Below are 17,465 nucleotides of genomic sequence, written 5' to 3'. Positions count from 1 at the left end.
AATCTCTCTTTAACAGGCTTTTAAAGATTGAAGCAGAGCATCTAAAAAGCACATCCCTGAATAATTTAAGATTCCTGGCATCTACATTGAAAGCGCCCCTTTACTAAACCAGGAGGAACAAAAAAAGAGGTAAGAGAAAGAATAAAGGTCATGAAAGATCAGTGACAAAATCACTACTAAAAAAAGTATTTTTTTCTATCTTAAAGTTTAATCAGACGTGGAGAAGCATGGATTTTTACAGCCAGCCCTTCCCACTTACTGTCAACAGATGTGGTCTAACACTAACATTTACCCCTTGGCAGTGGTAAGGTAAGGCTGTGATGATCTCGGAAACAATACAGGAACAAAATAAACAAGAAGGAAGGAAACTGATCAAGAAGGTGAAGCACAAGACAAATCCTCATTAACAGAAACTCCACAGCAAATAAAAGCCAAAATCTAGAATTTATCAATAATTTTAAATACATAACTAACACTTCAGGGCAAAAGAAAAAAAAAAGAAAACTGTGGAAAAGTAGATCCATGCAAATACATATTATTAAAACAAAATAAATCATGATTATACTATTAAGACACCAGGCAATCAAGTTTGGTGCCGAGTAATCCCCATTCATAACCAACTGTACCAAGGTCGCGTTACAATTCAGTGTTTTGTTGACAATACCAAGTTTTCTTTGCCAACTACATCTTTTAAACATCAGCAAATCCTACCTACTTCCTCTTGTGTCTGTCACAGAAACCATCCAAACAATGGGAGCAAGTAATCTTCACCTCAACAGCTATTGACTTCGAGCAAACTGAACACTTTATTCATTTTTGCTCCTGGAGTGGAAAGCCCTTGCTGCTCTACAGTATCTGAAAGCCTTGCCACTGATTACAACCAGTTCAGGATCTGGCTCCTCCTCAGTATATGAAAATGGACTTGAAACAATAGGAAACCTTATCTGAGGAAGTTAACACAGGTCACCCTTCTCCAAATGTGAATACTGACTCTACATGGAGGGAAAACTAGCTTAATTAGGTTTTATGAATTGGATAAGAATTAGGAAAAAGTGTCACATGCAGAATGTTGATTAACAAAACCACACCAAAACATTCACCTTTTTAGAGCAAACAGATTTTTTACATCTTTGCTTTACACAACTTTTCATGTTATTGTTAAAGAATAGTCATTAGGAAGTTACCTGAATATTCAGCAAACAAGTGAACTGCATTATAGAAGCAAATTCAGAAAGAGACAAAACCAACCTGCCTAAAACAGAATTTTTGGGAAAAAGCCTGTAGAAGATTCCTCACTCTTTCTGTGGAACTTTTATTTCTTGTGAAAATGAAATTGAAAAACTAAGAAAATGACACTATTTAATATGCAATTCAATATTTTTCCAGTATAATTTCAAACAAAAAAAAATCTTTTTTATACACATTGTTGTGTCTTAGAAATCAAGAATTTCAGTGCCCAAAGAAAGTAGAAAGATACAAGAAACCAAACTGTGTTTTGTTTTTCAAATTTCAGCCAAACAAGCTAGTTGTCATCTACTCTCAATTCCACTCACTATAAATAAAATTACAAAAAGGTTCTTTGTGATATATATGCCAAGTTAAAGAATATTTAATAAAAGGTAAGAGAAAATGGGACTATGATGACAAAAAAGTAAGGCTTGAGAGTGCAGTAAGATTTACTAAGATTCTTATGGTAGGAAGGGCCCCTTTCCAGAAGTCATAAAGGAGTAACAAAACAAATTTTACTTTTAAACAGCTTAAATCTTGACATGCTGGGTCCTTAGCTAATAGAAATGTGCGTAATTCCAATAACGTCAATAATACCACATGAAGTTATGCTGGCTGTTGATCTCACCCATAATATCTAAAGCCCACACCTAACTATAAATACACATATTATGTATGCTTTTCAAAAACTGATTGAAGTTTAATAGCAAGTCATAATTGAAATATTCATGGTCCCAAGCTAGCTTTGAAGTTAAATCCCTGAGTGGACAAAGTGGACTGTATATCTAATCTAAACTAAATGTTTCCCCTAGTTACTAATACTAGTGCAGTTTCACTAGTTAAAATCATTATTACAGAAAATAAAGGCAAAAGCCACAGCACTTTAAGGGGCATTTAATCCTGCTCAGTGCTAGGACACAGCACATGATCTTGGCATATCAGGTCCTCCACTATCTTCCACATCTTGCTTCAAGAGCTGATTTCTTCAGATCACCAAGCTGGTGATTTCTAGGCAAGGAAATTTTAACCCCACTCTTCCAAAACTGCCACTGTTACTGAAGCTTCTTAAGTCTCCTTTTAATGTTTCAATTTAACATCACAACTTTCTATTTAACAACACAGATCTGTCTCGGCTTTAAAGCCCCTTTCTCAAGCAATGAAGCTATAAATAAAATGTCATTATTTTTCTACCTGGACAGCAGATTGTAACTGTTTCACTGGAACACTTCAGTTTTCTTTACACACTTTGCACATCACATACACACCCCTATCTATACCCAGCTCCATAAATGAAATTTCTGTAGCAAAGCACTGTTTAGTTTAGATGCCTTTAAACTAGTGGCTGTGACCCCCTTCATTGGTATACACATCTGTCCTTCTTCATTTTTGCCTCAATTAAATGTATTAAACACTAAATCTATGACAGCTTGTCTATTCTCTACCATGTAAAAATAAGAATAAAAATTAAAATAAATAAAATAAATTTAAGTAGATTTAAAAAAAAGGAAATCAAGTGCTTCTGCCAGACTGCTACCAGTAATGAGCTCAATACTGCACAGTTATAGACTATATAGAGCAAGTCATTATAAAGGAGTTTGAAGGCAGGCTTGGAAAACAGTTCTAGAGAAAACAGTCACAATTGTGCTACTTCTGCAGCAGTAATTTCCCCATGGCTTTGGTTATGTTGATCTCCGTTCCTGTTTTGCAGAGCCCACAGCCACATACATTATATCCGAGTATATGTCTGAAACTCCATAACCTTTGCCAGAGTAACTCTCCAGGAAGCTCTCCTGACCTTTACTTAAGATAAAGAAACCAACTGAAATGAAGAAATAAATGTTCCTTTGATAATACTGTGTAAGCTGTGGCTAAGGAACTTTGAAACACAACAGCATTAATAAAATAGCCATATTAGGAGAATTTCTTTATCACCAAAAGCAGTGGCCAGCTTCAATAGGGCTTTTCATAGCCCACAAATTATTTTCCAAGAATCATTGACTTGTTGTGTAACGATAATTGTGGGTTAATAGAAGCCCCAGTTGAACTTTGTACTCTTACACAAAGGCATATGCATGAATGACTATATTTGGACACAGATCCATATGTAAAGTAACATATCTGATTTTCAATGTATAGATTGTTCTCTCTTTTGTGTTATAATTTAATTTAAAAAAAAAGTCTTTGAAGACAGAGGTAAAAAAAAAACCACCTCTCTTATAAAAGGAAATTTTCAAAGTTTAAAAGTGACCACGATTGTTGGTTAGCATATGTACAGGAACTTTGAGAGAAAAACTAATTTAAATCGTTGCTGTGCAGGGATACTATCCTGCACAGCAACAATTCCAGGGGATTAAAAAAAAAGTGGGCTTTTTTTTGCCTCACAAAATGCTGTTATGAATACTCTTAATGAATTCTTCTTAAAACAGCTACTTAATAACTGGAAAAATAATCTAAAATATTTACAGGAAAATTCAGTAAGTGTGATTTTTTTTTTTGTTTAAAGACAATTTAAATGCAATTCTTCCTAATCTCTCTATATTAATCTTAATATTTCAGTATATGAATGCTGTGTTTAACAGCTATCTGGTTTAGTGAACTGCAGTAACTCACTCCAATAGGATAAACTATTTATGTTATTTAGCAAAACGGAAAAGCTACCATGTGCTCTGCTACAATCAGCAGACACTGTTTAGAACAGACCTCTGATGACGGGGAGAAGCCTTACCATGAAGAACAAAACTACAAAAGGAAGCTCCAAGAAGCCTGTAACTGTCAGATGTTTCTGATGCTATGCCCTTGCAACCACCCAATACCACAGAACATCAGGTACAGCAAAATGGAGCCAGCATTTAACAGAATAGGAGCATTTTAATAGGTAAAGGCAAGACTTGAGGAGTACAGGCTGATAAAAATAAGTTTAGACTCTTGTTAAGTAAGTAGAAAACAATGCAAAGCACCCAGCTTAACAAAATTCCTGTTTTCAGAGATTAACTCAAAGGAAAATACTGTTTGAGCAAGAAAATGCCACATGCTAAGACAACTTTAGAATGCTTCAGCTGTGGCTGTATTTGACTGATTACCTGGAGAATTTTATTTATTCATTCATACACAAAATGTGTTGAGCAGCCACACTTCTGCTCAGCAGAGATGCATCCTCCGTCCCACAGTATCTGATCTGTACCGGCTAAAAAGCTCCTCTGCACACTCTACAGACAAAGAAACTCCTTCCACCTCCACAGCCTAAGTTTTTCCGTGCTTTCCTGGGGCTATGGGTGGAAATGACAGGGAAGGGCCCCGTGCTAAAGGTTATACCTTCAGCCCAAAGAAGTTCTTTTGGCTGCATATCAAAATGCCACTTGCTTTATCTACTCATCACACTGATGTCACCGATCAGCAAAAGGAGCTATCACATGACCACAGATGACAAAATAAATAACAAATACAAAGATGCAGATATAAATATACAAATATGTATATTTCAAGAAAGTGATGATTTGTAGTATACTTACAACTTTCAGCCTGATAGTCTGGCACAAACTGCTCATCATTGTCAGGTACCTGAGCTGAAGAAAGTAAAACAAAAACAAAACAAACAAAAACCAAGAATTAAAATAAGCCATTAAAGCATAAATAAAGACTCTTGTGCTTAATTTAAAGCACAGTCAAATTTAAAATTATGATTTTTTGTTTCTTCATTGTTGGGTATGAAAATCAGGCAAGCGCATCATTTTAATATCAGAGAAGCCCTGGGGTGAAGCTGTGTGGTGCAGCATGAGTCCAGAGAAGTCCCGGCACAGAACAACAGGAATGGGAGGACGTGGGGACTCACTGGCCCTGCCTCGCTCCCTGTACCAGGAGCTGGACTTACCAAGACACTGGTAAAACTCCTCAGTGCTTATTTTCAAAATATCTGCACATCAAGTCCACATAAATCAAATCCCACTGATTAACACCAATGCTTCTTTAACCTGAAACTATCACACCTTTGGCTTACTTAAAAGAGATTCCAATTCTTCGTGGCAGTCAGCCAGCACAGTAGGGATTTTCTGTTATTGTTTTAAATATTCAAAAAGAATTATTTTAACAGACCACAAAATTCCTGGTTCAATGACAACATTTCAGACATCAAAAAAGATTTACTTAAAACAAAAATCACAATTAACATCCATTTGCCTTTTGTAAGATCGTCTTTGCTTTTAGGAAACTTCCACACAAACCTGAGCTATTAAATACAATCATTTCACGGTCTGCTGATAGATAATTTTGCTCCTCTGGTACCACATTTCCTTTTCGTTGTATATCTAAGACATTATCCATCTCTCAAACTGTGTGGTAAACTCATTTAAACCATTTAAGCTGAAATAGCACTAAAGGTTTATTATAGATGAATACATCCAAATAACTGCAGAACATTACACAGAAGCGGCGTCCTCGGAGCATGACTGTTTCTGGTACACCAAGAGAGGTCCAGCTTATCTTCTCTTAACTTCCTCATCTTTTCCTCAACATCCACTCTTACTGGAATCGCCACAGCAAAGCTGTGTAAAATTCTCGTTTAAAAATACTTTCCACAGTTCTTGTCCAAAGACAAGCAAATAATTCATACAATCTTAATTAAAAGTTAACATCTGCCATGATCTGGTTACACAATAAGATTTGAAAGGTAAATGCTGCTTATATAATCTTTTATCGAAACTGTGGCTATCAAATGTACTCAAATACATTAGTTGATAAAATGTGACTTTCATGCCCTTCAGAACACTTTCTAGTATAGGAAATGCATATTCCCCATTATATATGTGCAATTTCTACTAGTTTTTATATAATTCGTTTGAATTAAAAAGATATATTTAATTAAAATTACTCACAATTATTTTGAATGTGCATTACAGTGCTCTTCATGGACCAGATCTCCACTCCTTTACTCAGGAAATATTTCTAATGACTTAACTGGAAGTTTTTTTCCTGGGTAAAGAGTTCAGAATCAGGCTCATAATACTGAATAATTATTTGCTCTGGGTTTTAAAATAAAATTAAAATCCTACTGTCTTAATTGCAGCAAATACCCCTTAAAAACAAATGACCTTGGAAATGTGCAACTACATATTTGAAAAGAAGTGTGAGATAAATACACTAAGTGTAATTAGTCTTACTTTGAAAAAAAAAGCATAGCTACTGTTGCTTTGTTGTTCGGGTTTCTAATTTAAAAAAAAACTGAACAAAATCAAACCTGACAGTAACTCATCCTTTTATAATAAACCAGTATCTCTGAGGACATATTGGCTCCTTGAAGTTTGAAATTGTATAAAACAATACCAACCCAAATATACCCAGTATTTTGATGTATTCAATTTCTCTTTCTTCTAGAGAAACCACACAAGTTTTACCAAGAATGAACTCAGGGACAGAATGAGCCCAAATACTAACACTCCACAATTTCTGACATTTCACGCAATTGACTACACATGAATGTTTGGCATTTTCCTTACAAAAATGCCAACTATTTGATTGTCACAGAAAAAATCTGATTATGAAATCAAAGTCTTCTACTTAGAAATCAGTACCTAAGATTTCTAATAAGTCCACTTGTTTTTGAAGCATCTGTGAGTATATTCAGAGTTAAAGTAATTGAATCAAGTAACTTGTTTACAGAAGACACATCCCACACATTTTTCTTAAGCCACACATCATTTTCAAATGCAGCAGGGAGACTAGCAGAATTAATTTTTTAACATGCACCTGTATTTCATACATACATGTATATGTAGATATATATATATAAATTTGTGAATCTAGGATATCTTTAAAAGCCTCAAAGAAAACAAAATCCCCTTCTGTTTAAATAAAGAGGCTACATTTAGTGGTTGCAGAACAGGGATAGAAATCTCATATAACTTTCCAGAGAGCATCCTCTGTGCATTGGACAGCTTCACCAGTGCTTCATTCTAGTTTTATCAGTTTAATTTGACTTAGTCCAGAAAAAAATCTGTTGTAGAGATTTATGTATATATCAGTAAGTAAAGTCCTTTTTTTTTCCCCAGCCATAGTAATCTATGAAAAAAATAAAATATATCTGGTTGAACTGTCATAGAAACTACTACATTACTGCCATTACCACTGATTTGCTCTTGTTTATGGACTAAACAAGAATAATGTACTTTATTCATGGATCCCCAAAATTTATGAAGGCGTATTTAATAGAGATGGAGCACATCATTTTATTGGCACTCTAGAAACAGGTGGAGACTATGCTGTCAAAATTTACTTTAAATGCAATATTAACATAGCCTTAAAAGCCTCTGTAGAGAAAGGAACAATGCAAGTTAAAAAGTATTTAAAACCCTACCAAATATAAACATAATAAATAACAGCAACCAAAATATTCAAACTAGGAACATGCATTTCCAACTGGAATGCAAATTTAGTAGCATCAGTACCTTAGAAATGAGCCCATAAGCCTGTATGGAGAAATTAAAAGGACCTGCTAACTGGGGGAATGAGTACTTATTTCTTTCACTTAATCTGATATTATTTCTAAACAAGCAAAACTGAAACTTGCAAATGCTCATACTGCTGAAATGCAAGCATTCATCGTCATTCAGAGACTCCTTCCACCAGCATCTCGCTGTGAGATGCTGCATCATTGGGATACATCATCCCATCGCTCAAGCAGAGGAGGGCTTTTGTACCTGGATTTTGGATAATTGCAGGTAGATTTTGCAGCAAATTAAATAGGCAGGTAAAGACTTCAACATGAATGTCTGAAAGGAAAACGTAACTTGCAGAGTCACAACTGTCTACACATTTATATACATAGGCCATTCATTTCCTCTTTTATTCATAAATACTGCAACTTACAAGGCCACCATAAAAGCTTCTGTTAACATACACAAGACACAATGCAGAAATCAGCAAAACTTATTTTTTTACTTTGCCATTCAGAGGGAAATTGAAAAAAGATATCTGAAATGATCCCCCATCTGAATGAGAACATTTCCTTGAGCTACTTAATTATGGGGGTCTGAGAAGGCAAGTATATTCCAAAAGACTGATAAAAGGTTTTGAAGGATATTAAGCACGTGGCTTTTACTGCTTATAGCAGAAGCAGCTACATGAGTTCATTCCACATTCAGAGCCATCAAGTCTCAGAGTCCTGAAGCAGACAACATCTGCAGCATAAGCTATCCAACTCAGCCTAGAATATTACCAAAAGTTTTTTTTTCCTTCTGACTATAGCTATAATGTCTCAAAAGGATTTGGAAAGCATGCAGAAATTTAAATGACGATCTTGAAGATGTTATCAGTTTAGGTTTTACAGTTTCACTACCTACTGAGATATGCAAACATTCACAGCACAAAAATACTTAATGCTTGTTTGTAGTTTTTAAAGCTTTAAACACTCTTTGAAAGGCTGAACTGACGGCTCATTTTGCAAAGGGAAAGCAATTTGGAGGGAAAAAAAGTTTAGAACTGGGGCCTGTTAGCTTGCTTTCATTGCAAGTAAACAAAAAGTCCCCATTAACAAGCATCCAGGACAAAAGGAGTTAATATTTAATTAAAACCAGCTCTATCCACTGTAACAATGACCTGGAGCCAAACAAGGCAGAAGATGTATGAGTCATTCTTTCTGCCAGTGAATGAGACAGCTGATCTCCGAAGCAATTCCTCAAGACAAGCAGTCAGAACTGGAGTTCTGCCTCCATTCACAAAAACACAGTCCAGCATGAACCATGTGGCCCCAACCACAAGCTTTTCATGTCACACCCTTCCAGAAAGCTACAGCAAAGTAAACTTGAACTTTAGGCATAAACACAGTGATTTCACTGCTTTGTCTCAAGATGCAGCACAGACCTGCTGAGGAACGTTATTTAATAAATGAAAAGTTAAGCAAACTATAAAGGGCTTAAACTTAACTCTTCCTTCTCCCGCTCACAAACTGCTTCCAAAAGCTCAGCTGCACTCCAGAGAAAGGTGTTCTTGTTAAAAAAAAAAAATAAAAAAATAAAACTAACTGGAAACTGTCCAGAAAAACAAGAAGCTGAAAATGCTTCACTTAAAACTTTATTTTGGGTAGCAGAACACTTCCTGCGGTACTGTGTGCTCTGACCTCATGCTTCACTTTTAGAGCTAAGAGCAATTAGTTTTAAAATATCCATCGTTTATTCAAAGTGGCAAAAGAAATTGAAATTGACAGGAAATTCTATATGAGCAGTAGTATTTTGGCCTCAGCTAAAATAAGACTTTGGGCCTCAACAGTAATGGATCTATTGAGTTTTCTTTGATTCATTGTCAGTTCTGAATATCTGAAAGATTGGCTAAATTGTAAGTATTCCTGCAAGAGCTGGGGTGGGGAGGTGTTGGTTGGTGGCTGTACTTTTTCCACAGGAACAACTGTTTCTAACAAAGAAGCATTGGGAAGGTAAAACAATGATAAATTTCAAGATGGTAAAAAAATTTATTACCCATAAGCACTGGATTTGCTGTCAAAACAACCTCAAACCCTTTTTACATAACGTGAGATGCTCTGACTAATAAACTTAAATGCACTTCAAAACTAGTTCCAGATCTCAAAATTCTTCCTTATGTGAATAATTCCTAGGAATATGAAGATGGGTTTGCAGAATCTGCTCTTCATTTGCTGCTATACTAAAAATGAGGAAAAAAATTAGTTTTAAAAGGAGTTCTCACATTTAGTATTTTGCTACATGCCTCATGGTTAGCAAAACCCCGTCCGCATTCAAAAATTATGATTTTGAGTAAAATTATTTACTTTACTAGCAAACAAGAAAAACATGAAAAAGTTTATTACTACGCAGACTTTCAGACTTGTAGATTTTTGGTGGGTTTATGTCTTTTGGATTTTTATTTTAATAACATCCCTTGACTTCCTTTTTGCCTAATCTAACTGCTCTTTTTTGTGCAGATATTTATGATCACAAGCTGTATTAGAAAATCAAATCTATCAGATCCCTAGAGTGCACAAAAAAAAAAAAAAGAGAATAAGATATTCTCTGTATTACAAACTGAAAGTGTTTTCACTTCTTTTAAGAGTGTTTGTTCCTGTCAGGCAGATTTCAGTCATGGAGGTACTAAATTACAATTTCTTGACTCTTATTGCCCCTATAAAAAATGTGGATAATTCTTGAATGTGGCTACATACCATCTGCCTTACACAGGCTAAATTTTACAACTTTTTGGCAGAAAAAAGCTAGTTAGTCAGATTAAACAAAGCCATTCTAACTAGACTAATATTTGAAGATCCAGTACTCTCTTTTATTGAAAGCAATCCTTCAAGACCTAGAAACTATTTCCTTTCACACCTCCTCATTCAAGAAACAAGCTACAAGTCAACACTTGCTTAGACATCACTGCAACACTGGTGGGACCTTCACATCAGGAGAACAGAGGGAAGAAACTTATTTCCTCAAGTTCATTCCAAAGTTGGCCAATAATTGTTGGAGGGAAATTACTTACTTTCAGATACTAAGAAGTGGCTTTTGAATAGCACTAGCTGAAGAAGCCATCCCCTCAATTTCGCAGAGTTGCGGTAGAGGCACGAACCCGTTATCTGTAGCTGTTATTTCAAACCCCTTTCTGTTTACTTAATCTTTTTGTATGTTTTTCAAATCACATAAATAATGTTATATTTTAGTTTTTAGTACATTGTCATCTGAGAAGCTTATTAACTTGCTCCAAGAAGCAGATCTAGTGCATAAATTTATTATTTGTCTTCACTTGGGATGCCTCTTACATATCTTAAACAAGCTGTAGGAGAAATTAGTGTCTAAATAATATTTAAAAAAAAAATCAGTGTTCTTTGTTAATCTAGTAGTCCCCAAAACCAAACGCTTTCACCATAGAAAGGAGACACTAACTCACTCACTAACAATTTGTTCTCTCTACATTTTTTCCCACAACAAGTAGGTAGAGTTACCATGACAAGATAACATTAGATTAATATTTTAACCACTTTTTTCAAGTCACCGAACAATTGCTACCTGACAGAACCAATCTGATTCCAAGCACATGGAATCAATAAAGTCGTTTTATAGTATTATCATGTCAAAATGTTGCCACTGAGTTATTTAAATATACAAGATAAAATCCAAATAATATTTGCCTTGGTTAGCAATAGGCAAGTTTAACTATTTCAAGGCTGGACATTGAAAAAAATATTAAAGGCTTCCCATTTTCAATTTCTAGCATGAGAAAACTGTTATACTCTATCTTCTGTCTTGCATAACAATTGACACAGGGCAATCTCAGAGTTGTTTTACATCAAAATAATTTAGAGTCTTTCTTACATATATAGTACTACACAGAGTAAGAAGTAAAACTCATTTCCATAAAAATCTACTATGCAGCTAGTGGAATACATTTGTGAGCTCTCTGTAAGTAGTATTCAGCTTGTTAATTATGTAGTAATAAAATATTAAACAGGTTACACAAATTGTTTACATTTGGATTAATTCTTTAATATAAGTGAACCTCCCACCACTTTCTAGAGGAAAAGAATACATATCTCTTCTGTTTACTTGTTTACCACCTACTTGTCACAGGTGACACTAACTGTAAAAATCTTCAGGCTAAAATACGTGATGCAGTAAGGACAGCTTTAAGAAAAGCAAAACAAAGAAAAATACACAAGCATTATTTCTGTGTGTCATAAAATGCAACTCACTTTCTTCTCCTAACTAACAAGTAGATTTTTGACCTGGTTACTCCCCGGTGAGGATCTGAACTTGTGGGAGAAACCTGGTCAGCTGCCACTGCTTTTCTTAAAAAGGGTCAAGATGTTTTAAAATTTCATGGTCATTTCCCTGGCTCCAGAGCATTATGAAAAGAAATATGTAAACAGTACTGATGCTGCCAAATTGGCAGACTTCTAGCCTAGGAAGGTCCAGAAATACATAAATGGACACATCTAGCAATGGGTAAACAAGTCTGATTTCAAAATCTGTTTCCTGGCTAAGCTCATCCATATAGACATTTGAGCAGACCTACAATGTCCTCAAACACTAGCATATTATAAAGAGTAACAGAAGTTGTTAAGGGTGGTTTTTTATTTTTTTCCATAAAACTTTGGGATCAAGCTAATAGTTCAATATTTGATGTTGTCATCTTAACTTTTTATTTCAGTTTTAGTTTAGCCTTATGAAAAGCTGTGCAAAGTTTGTTTCATGAAACAGCTCAAACCACGGCATGGCCCGAAACAGAGATCTCTTAAAGTATTGCTAGAGCACTAAAAAATCTGTAATATTTAGTTGAAATATAGTGTGGACAAATAGTGTTATTTAGGTTTATTTCTTTCTGCTATGTAAAAAAAAAGGAACTTTTTTTTCATTTTAAAATATTTTCCAGATTATTTTATCTGCCTTTATAAAGGTTACTCAACCTACCTGACATGGGACTACACACCTTCTCTCTCAAAACCTATCTAAATTTATTCAGTGAAATACTCTCTGATAAAGAGGTTAAAGGGCTCTCAAACAAATTATTCTAGTCTAAAATAAGCAGTGCCTTCAGAAAAAAAAAATGCCATGGCATTAATTTATATACTTATGGAAATGATCAAATTTCAGTTTTAAATTCTGCATTATTTTTCAAACTTCCATTATTATCTGCACATGCATTATGAATCTGCCTGCATTTTTTCTGACTTAAGATCAAAGAAATTTAACCATTTTTCAAAACCATCCATGCCAGTGAAACAATCAAACTCAAAGTTAACCTCTAAATTAAAATATAGTATCTTTTGAGTAGCATTTTAACATGATTCTGATTGCAAACATGAATGAGATGATACAATGTAAAGAGCTCCTTAGGAAAATCGCCACAGGGAGACAGCTACAGCTGACCATTATACTACAAAAATGGTCTTAGTTCAGGACAGCCTGTTTTCAATTATTAGGGAAGAATTTTATAGCTCATAAAAATATATCCTCTGTTCCATTAATTTCAGGAGGGGTTTTTGATTATACACAGAATAACCCCATACTAAAACTAATACTAGGAGAATAAAAATGTCATCAAAATAAACAATACCCCACAACTTACTAATAGGTAAAGAAACCACACAAAAAGCTGTTAAAACAGAGTCAGGGTATAAACAAGTAGTCAGCAATATTTCTCTTTCTATGAACACTAACAGCAAGCATGTCACCCCACCATCCCTCCTTTAAAACAAAAACAAAACAGAACAAAAAAATCAAAAACCAAAAAAAAACCCAACAACAACAACAAAAAAAAAAAAAAAAAAAAAAAACCAAACCAAAAAAAATAAAAAAAAAACCAAACACAGAACATCTCTTCTATAAACAGCTGTACATAGTCCTGTACAGGAAAAAACTTAAACATATGTGAATACTCACATTCATTTAAATCACGATGAATCTGGAGAGATTATTTTAACTTGCATCAAATTTATGTCTATTTCAGATGCAGAAGTTTACATAAAAAAATTGACCAGAAATATTGAGAAGAGATAATGCACAAAAATCTTTATGCTTCAAATAAACAGTACTCTGAATATTAAAGAAAAAAAAATCAGAAAATGTTGCTGAAAACAAATAGACTTGAACAAGCAAAAAGGTACCTTGCAACTTGTTAAAGTTCTAATGCAGCAGCTCATTTTTAGTTACTGTTAAATGAATATCTCAACAACTACTCAAAATTCAGATTTGTACATTATTGTTCTTAAACCCTGTCTCTTCACTAGAATGTGCTCTGCAAGATTATTTGAAATACTTAAAAGAGCATGCATGTGTAAAACCGACCGATGTTAGTTTTCTAATCACCCGGTACAGAATCTCACAACTACAAATACAAAGACAAAAATAACATGCAAAATATTTAAAGGTTTCTGAAAAAAAAATAAAAGAAAGAAAAAGTATTGGTTAAGCATTTCATACACACCTAATGTTCTGTGTTGTGAACAAGGTGGAAAGAAGACACTTGCACTTAAATCTTGAAGCATCCCGTCCCGATGAACCCAGAGAAACTAATTTCTGCCATCAGAAAAGTACTCCACCAGAACACCAAATAATTATGTGTGCTGCTGAAAAGGAAACAGCAAGCCCAGTTCTGGCTGTATGTAGTCTCTCGAGGTACAATAATATAAACCTGATCAATTGCAATTAAAATCTGAACAGAGGCTTAGAACTTGAAGTCTTGGTGCATTAGTTCTTGCCAAAAGCAGATGTGATTGTGAGCTGGAAGCAATTTCTCCTGGTAATTTGTGATGACACTGGGTAGAGCAGCCCCAGAGTCCCCAAAGACAAACTCATCAGAGGCTCTAATGTATGCATGACACATGAGGTGGCTCTTTTAGAGCTCAATTAATTGGGCTGAACATTAAGACAGCAAGTTCAGGACTTTTTTTTTCCCCTCCAGAGTTGTTTTTCCTCTTTTTACAAGCAGCTTTTTCCCTTACCTTCTGCAAGCCATGTCTCCTGTAATTGGCTCAGATCTTGAAAGAGTTCTGCAAAAAGATAAAGACATAGATAAAATGTTATCTCTTCAAAAGATTAAAATAGGTTCAAAAATATTTTTTTTCCTTAAGAGCAGTATACATTAATTCTGTTTTGGCAGTCAAGTGTACAGAAAAAGCAGGCATTCTGAGGCATCAGTTACTGATTTTTCTACACCTATTAATAAAACCCCAAGCACTTACTGTATTTTCAGCTCTTGAAATAATAACCAGAATCTTAACCAGAGCTCTGTAGTATAGAAGGCTCATTCAGCAACACATAGAAAAGCTAAAAATCATAATATTTCTTACAGGTGAACAATTTCTTCTTATACAACTCAGGCCTTCTCCTGTAATATCTGCCCCAGATAAAGCTTGCTTGGACTTCCACAGTTCTGCTGAGCAACAACTGAGTATTTTTAATAGTAAGGTCATAACTATCATAAAAATTCTGAAGACGTGACCTGAGATGCTGCACGAGCAAAGAGAAATGGGAAATCTTTTGTACTTCCCCTAATGTTTTACTTCATATGACATGAGAACCACCACTATTTCCTCTATGCTGTACTCACTGTACTTCTTTAAAACTAAAACCTTTTTCGTGGACTGAATTTTGCAGCAGCTTATCTTTTGCAATGCACTGAAATCAGTTACTTATAATGGGTGTAAAGCAGAGCAGCATTCAGCTTACTTGCAAGCCTCAGAAACTCAGTTACGAAAATTCTGTTTGCTAAGACTAAGTAGGATATTTGAACTAACAAATGGTTTATTTTTAATTTACTGTATTTTGAGAGAGACTTCCTCTTTTATGAATGCTGACAGATAACTATTTACATATACTTAAATGACAGAGGGTATTCATTTATCCTGTGGACTGATACCCCACATGCACATTGGGAAATGATTTAACTGAAAATCAGAAAGTTGCTTTTTTCTGAATCTACTTTTCCAGGCAAGTATGGACTTTGAAAAGTGTGTCAGTGTGTTCTTACCCTGATAAGATTTACATAGGGGTAAGTTATAGGCCTCTACATATCTTCCTGTAGGTCTCATGTACTTTCTGGGCTGTAGGCGTAGCATAATACAGACCTTGTAACCTAAAGAAGTGTTAACAGCTACAGTTCTCAAGCTACAGTCCTCGGTGGCTACTGATGGGACTAAGCTACAAACCTTTGGGCCCCCAAAACTTTCTCCACTCTAGGCTCCCTTAATCGAAATTCCCTGGATTTTTAACCCTGTTAGTGTCATACAACAAGAGAAACAGGCCAGCAGGCACGAGAACCCTGACTATACAGTAAAGCTGGTGAAAATCAAATCTCCACACCCACATTCTCTCACTCTTGCTACCACTAGTGAAGACATACCAGGGAAAAGGACGTTAAAAGAAGTGAGGGATGAAGAATGCCCTAAATATGAAGAGGCTTGATGGTGAAAACCCAGGTGCCATGACTTGTGTCAGATGCCGCAAAGGCTTGTCCTCAGCACATGACATCCGTGTGCCACATGTGCACAAAATGCAACAGGGTAAGTCAAGGAAAGACTTTCAACTTTATACATTTATTGCCTTTGCCAGTTTGTTTTGCACTAGTAAATGTAGTTTTCTTGTCTTGTTTATTCAGATTGATTTAGATATATTTATCTCCAAAATAAATAAATAAAGAACTCTCAAAATGCTTCTCTGCATTAGTAAGAAAAGGGGGGGGGCGGGGGGGGAACAACCAGCCCTCACCTTCTGAATCATGAGCCAGGTCTCTGTTAATGAATTTTCTTTTCCTGACATTTGTCGGTCTCTCATTACAGTTTCTCCCACGCGGATTCTATAAACAGGAAAGATCAGTTACTTTAGAAATCTGAGGTTTGAGATTTGGTTGGGTTTGTTTTGGGCTTTTTTTAATTAATCAGGAATATGCAAAGTTGGCATAAATTCTTTATATTTTCAAACAGGGACTTCTTGCCAGCCTTCAATTTCTAACAAAAGATACTGCTGAGCACCTAATATCCTCCCAAAGAGTCCTATATCTAAATGCAACACAATTCTATCTATCTATGTAGACATCTATTTGTACAATATGTATATAATGTGCTTAAGCAGCAACACAATGCCAATTGTATTTTTAGCATCTAAAGTATACAAACCTACACAATAGCCCATAAATCCCCATAGCATAAGCTATGCAGGAGAGCCCAGACATGAAATTATAATGGACTGCTTTGTTTCCCTGTGTTACTTATAAAATTGTTTGCGAAGTCCTGAATGAAAAAAAAAAGAGAGGGGAAAAAAAAGGTTAATGTTTGCCTCAACTTCATTCTTTTGAACGTTGCAGCAAACGCAGCCAGAAACTTTGAATGCAGCTGCTGCTGCTCTCGCCTCCCTCATCCGCTAATCATGTGCATGATTTTTTAATCATCCCAAAACTGTCTTTAAAAGAACACGATGCTTTATTGCAATAACTAAGAAGATAGGCTCATCCTGCAAGCAAAGCTCCCAGATGAAGAGTCGCCCCTACAGCCGTAACAAAGCAGAGACTGTGTCTGTAAAACTCCCCCACAGAAATAAGTCCGAGTCAAGTTTATAAACACCAACTTTGAACTGATCACTCACATTGGTGACCATGTAAGGCACTTGCTGGTCATAAAATCCATCCATTCTGCAGCTCTTCCACGAGTCTTAGCTCAGTGTTTTTTATTTACTGGGCATTTGATCTGGAGATTTCCTCGGGATCTGGACTCCAATCAGCCTAGAGAGGAATACAAGATGGCTTTTAGATTT

General features: G+C 35.3%; 1 protein-coding gene across 2 annotated transcripts in view; it reads right to left on the bottom strand.

The window, feature by feature from the left end:
• Nucleotides 1-17,435, bottom strand: part of ETV1 (ETS variant transcription factor 1) — a 65,617-nt gene extending 48,182 nt beyond the window's left edge. The window contains exons 1-4 of one of the 2 annotated variants that reach the window (XM_031066757.1): nucleotides 17,298-17,435; nucleotides 16,425-16,512; nucleotides 14,660-14,707; nucleotides 4,737-4,790 (exon numbers count right to left, since the gene is read on the bottom strand). In XM_031066757.1, the coding sequence (XP_030922617.1) occupies nucleotides 4,737-4,790; nucleotides 14,660-14,707; nucleotides 16,425-16,512; nucleotides 17,298-17,342 (235 nt within the window). In that variant the 5' untranslated portion in view covers nucleotides 17,343-17,435. Of the gene's footprint in view, nucleotides 1-4,736; nucleotides 4,791-14,142; nucleotides 14,637-14,659; nucleotides 14,708-16,424; nucleotides 16,513-17,297 lie in introns of those variants that run through there. The other variant, XM_031066758.1, reaches the window with a different exon arrangement.
• Nucleotides 17,436-17,465: the final 30 nt, after the last annotated feature.

The sequence above is a fragment of the Geospiza fortis genome, unplaced genomic scaffold (genome assembly GCF_000277835.1).
Source record: "Geospiza fortis unplaced genomic scaffold, GeoFor_1.0 scaffold138, whole genome shotgun sequence".
Taxonomy (NCBI): domain Eukaryota; kingdom Metazoa; phylum Chordata; class Aves; order Passeriformes; family Thraupidae; genus Geospiza; species Geospiza fortis.
Note: the sequence above shows the minus strand (reverse complement) of the source record. Positions and strands in the feature narration are given on the sequence as shown.